General features: G+C 36.6%; 2 protein-coding genes and 1 pseudogene across 3 annotated transcripts; 2 read left to right on the top strand and 1 right to left on the bottom strand.

Moving 5' to 3' along the window:
- Positions 1-1,310: 1,310 nt before the first annotated feature.
- Positions 1,311-5,207, top strand: LOC147273482 (uncharacterized; annotated as a pseudogene). Its single transcript, XR_015119702.1, has 8 exons — positions 1,311-1,838; positions 1,974-2,094; positions 2,235-2,345; positions 2,571-2,743; positions 2,857-3,192; positions 3,538-3,660; positions 4,139-4,718; positions 4,816-5,207. The product of XR_015119702.1 is annotated as an uncharacterized LOC147273482 (transcript).
- Positions 5,208-7,402: 2,195 nt separating this feature from the next.
- On the top strand, positions 7,403-9,840 carry LOC147273481 (uncharacterized). The gene is made up of 4 exons (XM_086228227.1): positions 7,403-7,670; positions 8,137-8,273; positions 8,371-8,468; positions 9,582-9,840. The coding sequence occupies exons 1-4, from the start codon at positions 7,403-7,405 to the stop codon at positions 9,838-9,840; spliced, it is 762 nt and encodes a 253-aa protein (XP_086084353.1).
- Positions 9,841-13,648: 3,808 nt separating this feature from the next.
- On the bottom strand, positions 13,649-14,600 carry LOC147273480 (uncharacterized). Its single transcript, XM_086228149.1, has one exon. It carries the CDS (start codon positions 14,578-14,580, stop codon positions 13,927-13,929), a length of 654 nt encoding a protein of 217 aa, XP_086084275.1. The 5' UTR covers positions 14,581-14,600; the 3' UTR covers positions 13,649-13,926.
- Positions 14,601-17,832: the final 3,232 nt, after the last annotated feature.

Genomic DNA, 17,832 nt, shown 5'->3' with positions numbered 1-17,832 from the left:
CCAAAACCCACTGTTGGCCTCCTCCCTCCTTCCCCAGCCAGCCTAGCGCTGCTCGCCTCATCCCTCCGCCCTCAGCCAGCCTCGCGCCGCTCGCTCGCCTCCTCCCCCACCTCGCACAGAACCACCGTCCGCGCCCAAAACCCACGCCTCCCACCCCGCGACTCCCACCCATATAGATCTGGTTTTGGTTTTGTTGAACACTACATCGAAATTTCGCCGAAATTTCGAGGATTTCGGAAAATTTCGGTGAAATTTCGGCGAAATATTTCGAAATATTTTGAAATTTTTTTGGTATGGTGTTAAAATTTCCATACCCCTAAAAAACGAAATTTTCGGCGAAATTTCGCCGAAAATTTTGAAATTTTACTCCTTGGTCTCATGATAGGAAGTGGGAAGTGGGAACTCTTTATTTTCTATATGACTTTTCAAAAATTATCGTTGTAAATAATTAATTAAATTGAAAATTATTTAGTTATTTAAATTATTATCAATTAAATAGACACTGAATTTAACTATTATTAAAATTGTTTATTTATTAGTATGACTAAATAGTTTTTAATTTAGTTAATTTTTTTAAAGAGATAATATTTAAAAATATTTTTCGTATAGGAGATGGAGGTATAGGAAAAATTAGTCTAAAAAGAGTTAAAATATTAACAGAGTGCAAAAGTACAAAAAGGAAATGTGAATATCACCTCCAAAATAAAATTAAAAGAAAAAAGAAGAGACAATGTCAACCTAGAAGTTCGTAAATTAATTTTTCCATTTGTTGATTAAAAAGGAAGTGTTAATTAATTCAACATTTATATACATTTGTTGATGATGTGTAAACAGTGTAATCTTAATAGAGAAAATTAATAATGTTTTCAAAAAATGTTAAATGCATCTTCACCGTTAAATGTTGAATTATCTAAAAGTTGGAAATTTGTGTAAAAATGTCTTTTCATACGTGTCCCTTTAAACCTATCTCTTATTTAACTTTGTTTCTTCCAAAATGAACTACAAAAATTTTTAATTTCTGAAAGTTAAAAATTAGACATCTTTCCCGTTTCGCTCTTTCTCAAATTTGATTTTGGCTCCTATCAAAAAAAGATAAAAAGAAATGGTGTTTGGCGGAAAGACCAAAATGGGGACTCGGAGTTTTCCCTCCAATATTTTGAAACCCTATTTAGTTTCCCTCTTCTTCACAATCGACTCTTCAAATTCCAAAACCCTTTAAAAATTATTTAAAACCAAAATTCCCAAAAACCCAAAAACCTCAATCCCCATTTCCCTCCCAATTTGTGGAGCCAAAACCCGAAATTCCATTTTCGGCTCCATTTCAGTTTGCTCAAAACGCCATTGTGTCTCTCAGTCTCCGAGAGTCTTCAATGGAAACCCATCTCTCAGAAACCAACTCCTCGTCTCCAGATCCCCTTCTGCCAAAGACCCAAGATCCAATGCCTGTTCCTGCGGAATCCCCTGATGGGTCTTCACCATTTCCACAATCGCACGCCATAGATGACCATGATTTGGTTCATATCCCAGAGAATGCAAATGGGCCTTTTTCCCCTACACTTCTCGAAGCCCTAGCTGGTGATTCTTCCGATTCTTCTTTGCCAAACTCAACAGCGTCCTCACCATCTTTGACTCCTCAGTCACCGGTTTTCGAAGAAGGCCCAGAGGGCGAGCCATCATCACCTTCGCCTCTCAATGTTATTAGTCATGATTATGATGATTTACCAAATCAAGAATCGCCTTCAGCTTCTTCTTGGTCATTTCGGTGGTCTTCTACCAAGGAATCAATTGTTTCCTCAGACTCTTTGCTTCCTGTCCAAGAAACCAAGCCCTCTATGGTGGTATGCTCCTTTGCTCTGAATCTATTTGAACATTATTATGGGTTTCTCTCTCTCTCTCTCTCTCTCTCTCTCTCTCTCTCTCAAGTATATTTGTATTTTGGGGTTTGTTAAGTTTTGTTGTGGTTTGCTTTGCAGGGTGCTGGGCTTGCAAATCTGGGTAACACATGCTTTATCAATGCAATTCTGCAATGCTTTACGCACACTGTGCCGCTCGTGGAGGGTCTTCGTTCCTGTGATCATCATATGCCGTGTGATCGTAAGACATACTAGGCTTCTATTGTGTTTGCTTCATATTCTAATTTTTTCTCTTACTTTTGGAAACTTTATGCATCTAGTTTTATGATGATTTCTTATTCAATTTACTGATTGTATTTATATGGAATTGGGAGAATTCAGGTGGTAGTGAAGAATTCTGTGTTCTTTGTGCTCTTCGTGGCCACATTGATCTTTCAATAGCTTCTTCAGGAGGAGTTGTTTCACCTTTCAAACTTGTGAACAACTTGAACCGTATCCTTCAATCATCTGGATTGAGATTTAATGTGCATTACATTTTGAAGTTCCTACAAAGTGATTGATTTTTACTGGGTTTCTACTGTTGCACCGATTTTTCTGATGCTATTTGTTTGTTCTGTAGAATATACATTTGTATTTGAAGGATTGAAAATTCTTTATTAAATTTTTGTCCCAGAGAAGTTTGCATTGCATTGTGTTTCTTAACACCCATGTAATTAGATTTCTCATCTTACTTCCGAAGATACCAGCAAGAAGATGCCCATGAGTTCTTGCAATGTTTCTTAGATAAACTTGAGAGATCTTGCTTGGATTCTAAGCAAAAGGATGAAAGTTCATCTTCCCAAGATAAGAACCTTGTGGAAAGGGTTTTTGGTGGTCGCCTCATAAGCAAAGTATGATGAAAGATCCGACTTTCATTATTCTTTGTGAATATGATTAATGTATGATGTGAAAACCAATTTTTATCAGAATACTTATCAATTTTGTATGAATGATTGTCTTTCAGCTCCGATGTTGCAATTGTGGCCACTGTTCTGACACTTATGAACCTCTGATTGATCTAAGTTTGGAGATTGAAGATGCAGACACTCTTCCTAGGGCTCTGGAATCCTTCACTAAGATAGAGAAGATCAATGACTTGGAGACAAAGTTTACATGTGAGAACTGCAAGGAAGAAGTGTCAGTGGAGAAGCAGCTTGTGCTGGACCAGGTTCCCCCAGTTGCTGCATTTCATCTGAAAAGATTTAAGACTGATGGATCTCATGTTGAGAAGATTGAAAAGCATGTGGATTTTCCTTTGGAGTTGGACTTGAATCCCTACACCAGCAGCAGTGACAGTAATGTGAGTAGCTGTTAATTACTTTATTTATTATGTGAAACATGTGAAATTTTGTTTAAGAGTAGGACTTGCAGTCCAGCAGTAGCCGTGACAGAAATTTGATTAGTGCTTATTAGTTTATTAATAATCAAATTGGTATTGGTTGTAGCAATTTAAAATAAAACCCTTATTGGGGGTGTATGGGGAATGCTTTTAAAATTTTCTATGCATGAATCAATATGATCTGAAAATAAAAAGAAATGTGACGTTTGTGTTTTAGGTGTTTAAAATTGAAATAGGTGTGTGTGTGTGTGTGTGTGTGTGCGTGAGTGTTCTTTCAAGTTCTCATTCCCTGTGTCTTGGCAATAGGTTGAATTGAAGTATGAACTTTATGCAATTGTGGAGCATATTGGGTTTTCATCTACTTCTGGGCATTACTTTTGCTTCATTCGGTCCTCTCCAGATACATGGCATAGGTTGGATGACTCAAAGGTAATTTCCTATATATAATCTGCAGTAAGCAATTCATTATAATCTTTTACTTGCAAGAATTTGCATTTTTTGTGAAGTTGGTTTGTGGGAAAGATTGTGTTGTCATTCATGACTTTTGAATTTGTTTTTGTATTATATTTTACATGTGATAACTTTTTAATGTTTTTTGTGCATTCTTTTGGCATGTTATTTTTTTTCCTTGAAGTTCTAGGTACCAATTGTCTGAATGCAAATCTTGTTATCTTTGTTATGTGTGGTTGGATTTTATTTATTTTTAAATAGATTTTACCCTCAAGCATTATTATGTAAAAAACTTCATCTTCCCCCTCTACATTTACAACAGTTGATTCATTCTTCTGTGAATAATCAGTGATTTGTATTTTGGCTTTATCTATGGAAGAGCATTTTTAATGGAGTTGCGTGTTCACAAAATAAACAATGAAAGATCTCATTATATTTATTTATTATTTCTTGGTAGGTCACTAGAGTTCGGGAAGAATTTGTTCTATCGCAGGAGGCATACATTCTGTTCTATGCAAGGAAGGGTACTCCCTGGTTTTCAAGTTTTGTGGAATCACAAAAGCCATGTGTGGATCCAGCCATTATGAATACATCACCTAAGTCTGTTCTAGATAATGTTGAGAGCATCTGTAATTCATATCCTAGTATGAATAATGCTGATGGTTGTGCTGCCAATGAGCCCAGAGATGGAGAGAGAATTCCTTCTGCATCATGTGGAGCAAGATGTGAAGAGGTTGAGGTCACTGACACTAGAGATACAGCTGATGGACTTCCAGAACATATTTATGGATCTAGGCCTGAAGCTGATGGTTTCAAGGACACTAAAGATAGTACTGCTATGATTGATGATTCAACTCCAGGTGGTCAAAGTAAGTGTTTTGATGGCACTTCACACAACAATGAGAATATATGCAGCACATCCTCTCTTGGTGGAAATAGCCGCCAACAAGGGTTTGGTGAAGTTAGAGATTATGTTTTCCTTCCTCTGACCCCACCCAGAGCTGGAACTGTAGATGTATTTACTTTTGAGTCTCCAGGTAAACAAATTTGCTCTGATCAAAAGATTTTACTATCTTTTTCCTTGTGGAATTTATAAATGGAACTAACATTACGAGATGTAATGGATTTTTTCAGAACGGATTTATCATATTCCACGCAATCATGTGAAGTCTGCGGACAATGTGAGCTGTAAAAGAAAATTAATCAATGTTGAAGGTGATCCAATGAGAAAGGAAGCTTGCAGATATCTTTCAAAAAGTTGTCCCAGGAGCAGGAGAGGTCAACTTTTGGCTGCGATGATTGGACCTCAAAGTCAGGGTTCTTTGGCAAAGAAAAGGAAAGGAGTGGGGATCTTCTGATCTTCTCCATGTATAAAGGTCTCCTGGTGTGGGAGCCATATGAATCCAACCACAGTTGTGTCATGCATTCTTTGGCAAGCTTCTTGCTTGCTACAGTGTCTTTTGGCCAGTGCAGATTTGTCGATATTCACTGCAGAGTTCCTTAGAACATTTAAACATAAAAGCTAGCATTTATCCTTTCAGGTTCAAATGTAAAGATGAATCTGTTCAAATATTTTATCTGGTTGATTTATAATAGAATTAAAATTTCATTTCCATCTCTCCTGATTTGCAGTCCATGGCTTTGCCATCACCATTCATTAGTGACATTATTATGATTATGATTATTATTATTGGGGAGGTGATTTCTGCCCTCCAAATTACTTTTATTTTTTATATGTTATAGCAGTTATTACCATAAAACTTCCCTGAACTTTTCAATATCTTATTTATTACCGTTTATAAAGTTCCTTTCCCTTTTTGTTTTCTAGGCCATTAAAGCCATAGACAATGCAATAGTGCAACTCAGATACATGCTATCAATTATCAAAGCACACCTAGCCAAGCTTGGGGAAACAAAAAACTGTTTTTTGCTGCTCCAGCAGAAGTCATCAAAATTAGACCACCGACACAAATAAGATTCAAACTAATTTTTTGAAATATTTAATAGAACCAACACACCAAACTCATTAAGAACAAAGCTTTATGGCCAACATTTGACGTAGACTCAATAAAGAGGTGAAATTGCTTAAAACTCACTTCAACTTTTAGTATTCAACTATTCATGCTAGCTATGCTAACAGTGGTAAGGACAAATATATTTGGCCCTGCACTTCTACTGCATGCTCTATTGCTCTGCACCTTCATACGAATCATACACCAATTGATAGGCTTCTTATCATCCATTATTGGTTTTCGCTTCACCCACAAACCATTGTACTAATTGGATAGGCTTGTTAATTAGCATCCACTCTTTGTGAATGAATCTCACAAAATATATGTTGATTGTTTAGAATTGTTTCTCAACTTTTTGACCTTCTAACAACAAACATGGTTGAGATTTATGCACTCTAGCTTTGACCACTATTCTATATATATCCTAACAAGCAACACATTAGAGCTTTTAGCACTACTAATCTAGAATGCTAAAGTTGATTAGTTAATTAATCTAACCACAATGTCATTAAAAAAAGTCAACTTGTAGATTATTTTTTATTTATATTTATTTTCAATTTGTAAAGTAATTTCCATCTATCTATTGGTCTAATACTATATTTTTTCTCTTTGTTGAAATAGATTTCAAGTTTAAATCTTCTTTTAGATGGTTGTAACATTACATCTGAATTTATGTGAAGATTTGGCTGAAACTGAAAATAAAAGAAAAGAAAAAAAATTGCTACTGCTTTTGACAATTAATGTTATCTGGGCCCGGCCCAATATGAAATCCACATAGTAGAACATAAATATGTTCTTATGTGATTGGAGATCAAACTGAAGAATGAAAATTAAGCAAATGACAAAAGGATGCATATTTTGTATCTGAAATGACAAAAGTATACCAACAGCATTAATAAAAGACGTAATTTTGAATAGTATGATTATACTAAGTTGTACCTTGACCACATAAACTAAGGAGAAGATTATGAAATGGTATAAATCTCCTTATTATTATTTTTTTTATGATCTTGTACTTATATCTAAAATTACGTAGTTTTGAGGTTAAAGTTAAGTATGCTAGGTTTTAAAATTTAGAGTAATTAACCAACTAATTTATGATCTAATAGTATTTCTTCGCACAATATTAAAGATGTCTCAAGTTTGTACGTATTTCTTATTCTTGAAATAAAAAAAATTTATTAAATAAAAATTTAAAGCAACGTAGTTTAGACACAAACAAGTACAAAATTAGTACTAAAGCAAGAAGAATATATAAGCTCTGCACTCGAAGTTTAATGGTCGAATCTGTTGGCTATCTTACAAATTCCTAGTAATCATGGCTCTCTAGACTCTTTTATATTAATTAATAATTTAATTGGAGATGAGATTTAGGAATGGGCATCTTAAACCTAGGGAAGTATTTTAAATCTAGGGAAAATAAAAACGGGCACGATCCTATACCCATTGGCATGATTGTAGGCTGCCAACAAACCTTTGTTTGTGTCGAAGTATGCCCACTATGCCCACTCTTTGTTATTATCAAACCCCTTAGTTTGACTTGTCCCAAGAAAAAAGTTGGCTAACTATTTAAGAATGAGAAGCTCCTTGTAGCAATTCCCTTTGGCTACTCTTTGATATTTCTCTAGCTACATTTCAAATTTGCAGAAGCTATGCTAGCTTAGCAAATTTTCAAATATAGAATTAAGGTTATTATTTATACATAAGATATGGTTGTTTTCTTCAAAAGAGGAGGTAACAAGCATCAGAAAGTAATGGGAAGATCTATCCTGCAATTGAGGGGAAAGAGAGCATTGGCAGACGACCTAATGTTGATGGAGTCACCAGGGTCGATTAACACAACTAAAAATGTGCTGATTGTGATGGATGCCATGAAGGAGTTCACTACTGAGCCGCTTGAATGGGCCCTTGAGAATCTAATCAAGCCTGGTTCTGTTGTTACTCTTCTTGGTGTCATGCCATGGCTCAACATTCCTCGTAAGTGTTCGCGTATATATATATATATATATATATGAGAAATTCTCTCTAATCATACAGTTAAACATGTCAAATTGTACAAATCTAGATTATTGATCAAGTAAAATCTTATCCAAATATGTAGTCCAGAATAAAAGTTTGTAATATAATATGTCATATATATTTGTTAAGAAAACATTAGTGTCTTATCATCAACTTAATTCAAGCTACTAGCTATGAACCAACCTGGGCTGCAGTATCACAATCACATATATTTGGTGATGACAATAATGCTAGGGGGATTACGTACATATATTTTTTGATCATATTAGAAGACCCACATGAGGTGATATATAATTGATGAGTTAATCAACATGTAGTCACACACACACACATATATATATATGGTACGTAAATTTTGATTGATAACATATATGCAATATTAGTGATTGGGTGGTGTGCATTTATATATGATATATATATGCAGTGTCTTCGAAGACATGGCTGGATGTTTGGCCTGTGGGATTAGAGGAATTATCAATTGTGAAAGAGCAAAAGGAGTGGAAGGGTGACGTCAAATATCTTAAGCTTCAGGCAGTTGTCCATCTTTGCAGAAAATATGGGGTACGTATTAATAGAACTAGCTGCGATATATGCTGCATATACTGATTGTACGAATAACATATATTATTCGCATGTGTACGTGTACGTGTTGCTGCAGGTTATCCCACAGAAGAAAGTTATAATGGGTTATCCCTCACGACTGCTGGTTGTTCACGAAATCACAAGCCTTCATGCGACATGGGTGGTCTTCGATAGGTACGTACTTCCATCATCACCACATGGTGTATATATATATATATATATATATATATATATTCGATCACGTGCGAACGTACCCCGTGTACACCTCTCGCCGAACGCTTAATATCTTCACCGAGCGCTAGGTTATGGTTTTTTAACACAAGCGAGCGCGGCAAGTAGCGCTTGACGATTTGTCCTCCAATTTTTTAGAATAAATTCTCATTTTTTCACCTCATCACCTCCAAAGGTATATGATGGACTTTGTAGAGGGCTTTATGTTAGAGTTTAGCTCTGGGTGCTACAATCACTTTAGATGGTGTTGTAGTCAGTTCATCATGTTCATCTTTTTTTACTTTTTTTTTTTTTTGTTAAAATCAATTTTGTAGTCGACAGAGTGTTGCCATGTCAACCAATTGGCCACTTAAAAGGGTATTTTTGTCTAAAAAGTGTCAAAAGAGTAAAAAAAGATTAGTTTTGAAGCTAACAGTAAAAAGAGTAATTTTAGTATTAAAAGAGGTTATTTTACAAAATTTTTCAAAGAAAATTGTAGGTTCCTTTAGAAGCCCAGAAGAGACAGTTCAATGTATATTTATTACCCCAACCACAAAATTCTCACAACCGGCCCAAACCCAAACCCAAGCCCAGCCCAGCCTAGCCCATTTATTTTGGTCAGTTCAATCTAATGAGTAATGAGTAATGGTCCATATTCTTATGCGCACTCCCATGCATACATGCATAAAAATATGGGAGAACTATTCAATCATTAAAATGGAGATTAATTGAGATTATTTAGTATAATTGTCTTGGATGTATTTGCTATATATATAATCAACTATTAGTACATATTATAGATAAAACTATTTGGACCATATTTTGAATTACTTATAGATCATGAGAATCAACCTCATTTCTATTAAATATATGATACACTATATATGTAATATTAAAATGTAGTACTTCTATCATTACTCACATGCATGCTGCACATGCATATATTTGTAAGTTGGTTTGGGTTGTGCCATTAGAGCTAGTACGTAGTTTAAGTGAGTCCTTTGCCTTTTGGCCCTTAGCATATTAATTAGCAGTTGCTAATGTGCATGAGATGTGTCTATGTATGCAATTGTGCAGACATCAAAAGAATGACAGAAAATTTTACGCTGGAAAAATTCCATGCAATATGGTGATGATGAACGAAGATGGAGAGGTTGACATGATTAAAGGGAGGCAGATGATAGATAACGGAGACAACACCGTAGGCGAGTCGGCCTCTATGGCACCTACTCCGCTGCTGATGATTTCTGACCACTTGAAGGGAATTCTCAAGAAACGACCTACCCAACCTCAAGAAGATCATCTCGAAGATGATCATCGAAAGGACTTGCCATGAAAGCAGCTATCTGATCGATCGGTCTTGAGAGGGAATATTTGGCAGAAGAGACTGATCAGATATGAAGAGCTCATTAATTATATATAAATATAGAGATGTAATTAATATATATATATAACTCCTTGGGGGGAGTAACTTTGCTATGGTTTTTATTTCTGTCCAGCACTACTTGTTTGAGTACTAAAGCTATCAAATTAACTAGCTAATTATAAGCTATCTTTTGTTTGGAAAATATATTTTCCCAATATTTTTCTCTTATAATAAGAAACATATATTTGCGTTCTAGATCTCTAGCTATCAATTACCATGCATGTTGATCTTCTGGAATTGGATCTATGAATCATATATGCAAAGCAAAGGAGATATTAAGAAACCTACCATGAAGACAAAATTAAACATAGCAAATATACACTTTATATATTGTATGCCGTAATGTGTGTCATACTAACATAAAATTTAATGTGTATAACTTATTTGTAACCTCAATTTCAATTTGCTATCTCAGTTACATGAAAAAAAAAAATATTTTTGCCTATTAGATATTGGAGTAGAGCTGGACATATTTTCCCATATTATTATTGTTATTATAACTTTTTCTCTTCTCTTCTTTCAATGTCGATCATCTGTGAGCCTGTGAAAATTTTCAGAATTTAACTAAACCTAAGTTCAATTTAAGCACTATTTGAGGTGTTTGAATTTTATGAAAAATTATGGAAACTAAATGTTTGTTTTGAGATCGACCAGAGGAAATTAGGTATTGTTGAGACAAATTCATAGCATTTTCGAATTATTTGTTGGAGTCCAAAGCTATTTATAGTGAATTTTTTAAGTTTGAAAGGTTATAGAAAAATAAAAAAAATAAGAATTTGTATGTGGTGGCATATATAATTGTGTGCATTCACTACAACAAATACGGCCTATGATCAATATTGATCTTACATGATGAAGAAAAATTGATGGTTAAGAGTTTTCCACATTTAGAGGCAAGTACAAAACCATAATCGGAAAAACCCAACAATAAAATTAATGAATTTTACATACATCTTGAAGAAATTCTAAACAAGTTCATAGATTAGGGATTATAAATATCAATTTAATTAATACTCAAACTAGAAAAATAATTGACATATATTAAAGATTTGCAAAACAGAAAATACATATCTTAAAAATCAAAGAAAAGCTTCAACAAAACATTTACTCACTTTCACTTTCATAGCAAGGAAATTGGACTCCATTGTATTGATGACGCATCAGATTTAGACTTACGTTTCTAAAGAGTGATATCGGTGGAGGAGATCGAGTCGAACTCTATAGCATTGGCGACACATCGGATTTAAGCTTGTGCTTCTAAGGAGTGATTTCGGCTGAGGAGGATCATATAACAAAGAGAGAGAGAGAGAGAGAGAGAGAGAGAGAGATATTAATTGTTGTAGACATATGATAGATTGTCCTTCCATTTAATATTTAAAATAGTGCCTAATTTTAAACACCCTACTCACCAAAAAAATTTGTCTAAACCTCCACCCATCTAGAAACTCTTTCAAAACCCCCTAAAACTTATAATCCTAAATTACCCTTCTGACGCGCGCTGACACATGCTGACGTCACTGTAACTGTATTTTGGTGAAACTGTTTTTTTTTTTTTTTTGAATTGAAGTTTTTGCTAAAACTCAATATTTCACTAAAACTAAAATCAAACACTGAAATTGAATTTCATTACACTAAAACTGAATTTCAAAAATTCAGTTACACTGAAACAAGAAATTCAGTTACACTAAATTGAAGAATTCAGTTATGAATTCACTTACTGAAACTGAATTAAGTGATGAAACAATTACACCTCGACTAAAATGCAATTACACCTTAATTAAAAAACAATTACACCTTTACTAAAACAATTACACTTCACTAAAACAGTTACATCTTTACTGAATTCCGTTTCACTAAAAAGAACACAGCAACCTTATAAAAAAAAAAACAATAACAATACAATAAGCCATTGAGATGAGAGGAGTAGCCAACAATACAACGTCGTCCGATCATCTCACGCGCGACGAGTACACGACAGTCGCCACTGCCTCGATCTGTTTCTACCTGCAAATTTGATTCATCATATTTCAGAACCATAATTTCATTCAAAATTCATTTAAAACTCATGTTTCACGAGCTGAAACTGTTTCACGAGCTGAAACTGTTTCACGAGCTGAAACTGTTTCACGAACTGAAACTGTTTAATCAATAAATGTAGGCTTAAAGTTCCCTATACACAGTTACAACAACACACAATGAGGTTCGATTTGGGGTTTTTTGATTCATCAGCAATTGGTCCAATCCAAACACATAGCATTGAAGAGTACAATGAGGAGAAGAATATTAGTACCTGACTCGACGGAAATGGCTGCCGGAAAAGCCAGATCGCCGGCGGAGAAGCCGCGGCCTTTGTGGCTTCGATCTGCCGCCGTGGCTGATCAGATGAAAAATCCGAGCACACCATCGTGCTCAGGACGTCGAGAGGAAGAAGGCTTGGGTGGTTTGGCATTCCAACTCCGCCGAAAAAGGCAGATCGCCGGCGGAGAAGCCGCGGCCTTTGTGGCATCGATCTGCCGCCGTGGCTGATCGGATGGAGAATCCGAGCATACCATCGTGCTCAGGACGTCGAGAGGAAGAAGACTTGGGTGGTCTGGCATTCCAACTCCGTCGAAAAAGGCAGATCGCCGGCGAGCACCACCGATCGTAGTCGCGGCGATCTGGGCTGTTTGGGCTTGATTCGGGGCGAGTGATGACAGAGGGAGAAAGAGGAGAGAAAGACGAAGCTGATGGTGGTGGTCTTGCTGGCAACCGTTGCCGGACGACACCACACGCGCCGACGACAGCCGCGCGCGGAGGAGAGAGAACATAGAAGGTGCGGGAATGAGAGAGAGAGAGAGAGAGAGAGAGAGAGAGAGAGAGAGAGAGAGAGCGTGAGGATGAGGATGAGAGAAATTAAAAAAAAAAAACTGATTTGAATAACAGGGTTATAATAGGAATATTTAAAAAAATGTGGGTCAAACATAAGTGGATGTTAGTTGACCAGGGGGTTTTGGGAGAGTTTAAATGACTAATAGAGGGTTTTGAATTATTTTTAATAAGGGTGGAGGTTTTGAAATAACTAAACTCTAATTAGGGGGTTTTGAATAGTTTACATTATTTAAAATGACTGGCCGGATTTCTACTTAATTATCTTATAATTTTAGGACTTATAGGTAATTTATTCTTTTTTTTTTTGTTTATTATTAAACTTTAATCTATACAGGAAAATTCTTCTATTGGTAATACACCATTAGATGAAAAATTAAGCAATGCTTACATGTTGGCACTTGGAATTAAAGATCCACTGACACACATATATATATATATATATATATATATATATATGCACTGAATTATTGGAGTAGTAGGAAGGTGCTGAGTAAAGTGTAGGTGGATCGGAAGAGTAATCAATTAAGTTGATCATATATAGCGTTGCCCATTTTGCTTTGCATATGGACATGGTGTGATATTTTTATCTTATTTTTTTCTTAGACGAAGGTTCTGAATTTTTTAATTTTTTTATTAAAGGGTTCTGAGTTTCTGAGTGGCTTATACTTTGTATTTTTTTTTTTTGGCCAAGCTTATACATCGTATTAAGCATGATATTTTATATGTTTTTTTTTTTTTGATATATTTTATTTGTTTCTTCTCTACGAATAAGAGTTCAAGTGTTGTCGATAAAAAAAGATGAGTAGGTAAACCCATTTTGTTCTTGAGAATGTGATTCATTAAAATGGAATTTTAACCACAACATAGGCACATAGCTAGTTAAATTAAATTTAGAAGATCATTATTGCATGTTATTTATATTATCCAACCATGCAAGTCGATCTGTTTCAATTGATACAACATCAGATAGCATGCCTTTGGCATATTTTACATTCGTTGTAGACTTGTAGTTTATAATAATTTAATTAACCATCTTCGTACCGCCGTAAAATTTATTTGTCCCCCTACTTTTTTTGTTTAGAAGAGATGTTCATCCAAGAGAGTGAGACGGTACTGAGAAAGGTGTTCTCAAGGCGCATAGCCACCATGTCCACCACCCTCACCACTCCGAGCACCACCTCCATAGCCGGCCCCACCGCCATGTGCACCTCCACCACCACCCGTGCCGCCACCACCACCACCAGATCCACCACCTCCACCGCCACCAGAGCCACCCGAACCTCCACCTTCTCCACCACCAGCTCCTCCGCCACTGCCATATCCACTTCCATGTGCTCCTCCTCCACCACTGCCACCACCACCACCACTCCCACCACCTCCTCCCCCTCCATGGCCACCACCTGCCCCTCCTCCAGCTCCACCGCCATACCCACTTCCAGCGCCGCTACCTTCACCACCACCATGTTCCCCTGCATATCCAGCACCACCACCGCCGCCACTACCACCACCGCCGCCGCCGCCATATCCAGCCCCATGTTCTCCACCAGCACCATACCCTGCCCCTGCTCCTTCACCAGCCCCACTTCCATATCCAGAACCCCCAGCTCCAGCACCACCTCCGCCACCACTGCCCCCTCCTCCGCCGCCACCATGTCGTCCACCAGCAGCACCACCACCATATCCAGCTCCTTCTTCAGTAGTGAAGAGGACTCTAGTCGCAGAACAAATGCCTAAACATAACATCACAAGGAAAACAACGCTAGCAATATTTTGGGCCGCCATGGGATTAAAGTTAATGTTTGAAAATCCTACAAGTTTGGGTTTAGAATGCAAGAGAAAGAGGGTATTTATAGGAATGGGATGGCTCGATATGGGGTTCCAAAACCTCATCCACTGAGAGGGAGAGTGGATGAAAGCACATGCAATGTTTTCAAATTTAAAGAAGATTATTGGATGTGGGTGTCCCCATTCTTCACATGCACCCACTCTCACTCTAGTAATCTCACTCTCGCTCTCTAACGTAATATACCTACTTAGCTTAGATAGTGTGTTCATGCTGTCCTCCACATCTCTGAAAGCTGCTGCCTACTGCGAATCTCTTTCATATTAGATACTTTAGATAGTGGATAATTCATCTTAACTTATGAAGAATGTCAATATATGTTAATTCTATCGTGTATTGCTTAATGTTTTTAGTATAATATTTCTTTTGGTACATAATTAATTTGCTATATTATATTTCATTATTATGTATGCCTGCATTGTCATCATCTTCTTTAAGTGCAACTAGTTTGGTAACATTCATGTTATAATTAATAAATTAACTAAACACATGTGCACATATTCATTATTATTATTATTAGTTAATTTGGTTCAATCTATAGGATATACATATATTAACTTATTAAGTCATTAAACCTAAGACTCGATCATCTTCCATCTTTTTTTTTTTTTGGTACATCCTCCATCTTTTTTTCTTGAGGTGAATGTAGACGTAACCTTCATTGCCACATATATTTACTGGGTTAATAGCTATTTTGTCCCCTTTACTATAATTTGTTTTTCAAATTGGTCTCAAAAATTAAAAATTTGGTAAATCAAGGCATCAAACTTTTGAAAATAGGTCAATTTATTAGGGTTTCATCCAAAAGTTCTTGGGAAGGCAAAATAAACAATTCACGCCAAAGTTTGACATGGTTCAGACGCAGTTTGGCCTTACCAAGATTTGTCATCTTTCTCCAAATCTAGTACGTACACAAAAAGTACAAAATTTGGTAAAATTGGGAGTGAATTGGTACGAGACCCATGTATGGCTTTGGACATGAATTATCCATTTTTCCCTCATGAAAAGAGTGTGAGTGACATCTTTTGGACATTGCATGCGTCTAATATTCCGAGCTCAAAACATTCCATAACCTTTTTTTAACAAAATATCGCACAACTAAAAATATATCATTAAATGCCCGAACCTAAGAATGCTAATTTATTTCTCGTAAGTACTTAAGAGCTCCTAAAATTACTCAAAATGACTTAGTTTGATTTGTTATCTTTTAATATAAACCACTAAATTTTGTAACAATAAGGATAATTTTTGCATGTACATAAGGTAGATCTAAAACTCCCAATTGATCAGCATAGGCACAGATCGCTCAACAACTATAGCTACATCTACAGCTACAAAATCTGTGGTTTGTCACTTATACTTAACGAACCCTAAGGGGTCGTTTGGTACGCCTGCAGCCTCACTATTAAGCACTTCAAGATTTCTTGGAATTGTCCTGGACTCTCTCAGACAGGACTAAGCTGGACTAATATTGTCCTATGTTTGGTGCTGCATCAGACTAAGGAGATGGACTATAAAAATAGTGATGACCTATATTTGGTGTTGTATCGAACTAAAATGTACAAATTTTATTTTTTTAATAATAAAATATATCATTTGTGTTACTCATATTTACAACCATAAAAAAAATCAACAACTCATTTAACCAAAGTTGACTTTTTGTTGTATTGGGCTTTTGGTTTCGAACTTGAACTTTTTGAACAAGTTTCGAGCCCACGAGCCTGAAGAAGTGAACCGTACGTCTATCGGAGTTACAATTTGAGAGATACGGACGTTTGAAGTCAGGGGCAGTTTTGTAATTTTGCACCCAAAGAATTTTAAAACCCCATAGACCTCTAGATCGGGGGTCGCGCTGGCCACCCATGGTGGTCCGGTGAGGGAGGGAGGCAGAGAGAGGGGAGAGAGAGAAGAAGGCAGAGATAGGGAAGAGAGAGAGAGAATGGAGATCGGGCGAAGGGGAGGGGTGGGTGGGTCGCGCCGGCGATGGGGAGGGGTGGGGTTGACCGGCGGCGAAGGGGAGGGGTGGGGTCGCGCCAGCGGTGGTGAGGGGGTGGGGTTGCGCTGGGGTGGGGATGGGCGGCCGGCCAAAAATTGGCAAAATGTGTTTTTTTTTTAATACAAGGGCAAAATAGGAAAAAAAGGGCAAAAAATTCAGGGGGTGGTCAACTCAGTGGTTTTGGGTGGTCTGAACAGCCCCCCTCCCTAATTTATATGAAAACGACCGTTTGGCTTCTGCTAGCGGGCCGCCTCTACCAGTCCATAGCTTTGGGCTCAAGGCTTCTCGCAATTGGGCCTTGGCTAATAATTCTTTGCCAGGTGGCCCATTACCTGATCCAACTTAAGCTTAGCAGGGCTTAAGTCTTTCGCACCTAATTGGTTAGCAGATTGGTTCAAATAAGGAAACAAGATGATCATGTAATTAAGTTACTCAGGTGATCGTCCCTGAAATCCAGCCACTAGAGTACTCTAGAGTCATCACGTGGCATCAGTGGTTCTTAAAAGCCAATCTACCCATTTTTAATCTGCGTACAATATACATGCAATCTACCATCAAAACTACTTTACTTGAGATTGCAAACTTACTGACGCAGGCATCGAAGATCATTTAACAGATACCACACCGGTGTTTCAATGGTCTCTAGATTTTCATCTTTGGCCAGGTTAATTATAAAGTCATTTTTATTATATGTGAAAATTGGCTTCCACAAGTCTAGTGGTATTTCTCTCCTTAATGTTATACGAAATTTCAAATTTAAATTTTTGTTTCAATGATCTGATCAACTATAATTATTAAGTATTCACATGCATAGATAATCAACCGAAAGGTTTGCTGTGTGTGTATAGCTCATTCTAAATGCATGCATAGGCGTGTTAGCTTGCTCAAGGCATTTCATTTTATATGTGGATTCGAAATATGGGTGTTTTTTTTTTTTTTTTGGGAAGATTGATATAGAATAAGAAGGGCAAAAGAAGCCAAGAAACATACAATATACAACAATGCCTGAAATCCCAAATATAAAGAAAAAGACAAGACAACTGAGAATCGCCAAAAAATCAAGTGGAAGGGCAAGGTAGTCCATCTCTAGATAGAATCCAAGTCAAGGAAGATGGGTTCGAAATTGGTATTTAAACAACTTAGTTGTAGGGGATTTTGATTTTTAATTTCATGTTATGAAAATAGTGACAACTAT

The sequence above is a fragment of the Dryas octopetala genome, chromosome 9 (assembly GCF_963921425.1).
Source record: "Dryas octopetala chromosome 9, drDryOcto1.1, whole genome shotgun sequence".
Taxonomy (NCBI): Eukaryota; Viridiplantae; Streptophyta; class Magnoliopsida; order Rosales; family Rosaceae; genus Dryas; species Dryas octopetala.
The sequence above is the reverse complement of the archived record's forward strand: the minus strand, read 5'-3'. Positions and strand labels throughout refer to the sequence as shown.

What these genes read in the sequence shown, in the direction of transcription:
- LOC147273480 (XM_086228149.1), bottom strand. Translation starts at nt 14,580, where the DNA reads ATGGCGGCCCAAAATATTGCTAGCGTTGTTTTCCTTGTGATGTTATGT.
- LOC147273481 (XM_086228227.1), top strand. Translation starts at nt 7,403, where the DNA reads ATGGTTGTTTTCTTCAAAAGAGGAGGTAACAAGCATCAGAAAGTAATG. An exon ending in ATCTTTGCAGAAAATATGGG is followed by an intron (nt 8,274 to 8,370) that starts GTACGTATTAAT and finishes GTGTTGCTGCAG; the next exon opens with GTTATCCCACAGAAGAAAGT. An exon ending in ACATGGGTGGTCTTCGATAG is followed by an intron (nt 8,469 to 9,581) that starts GTACGTACTTCC and finishes GCAATTGTGCAG; the next exon opens with ACATCAAAAGAATGACAGAA.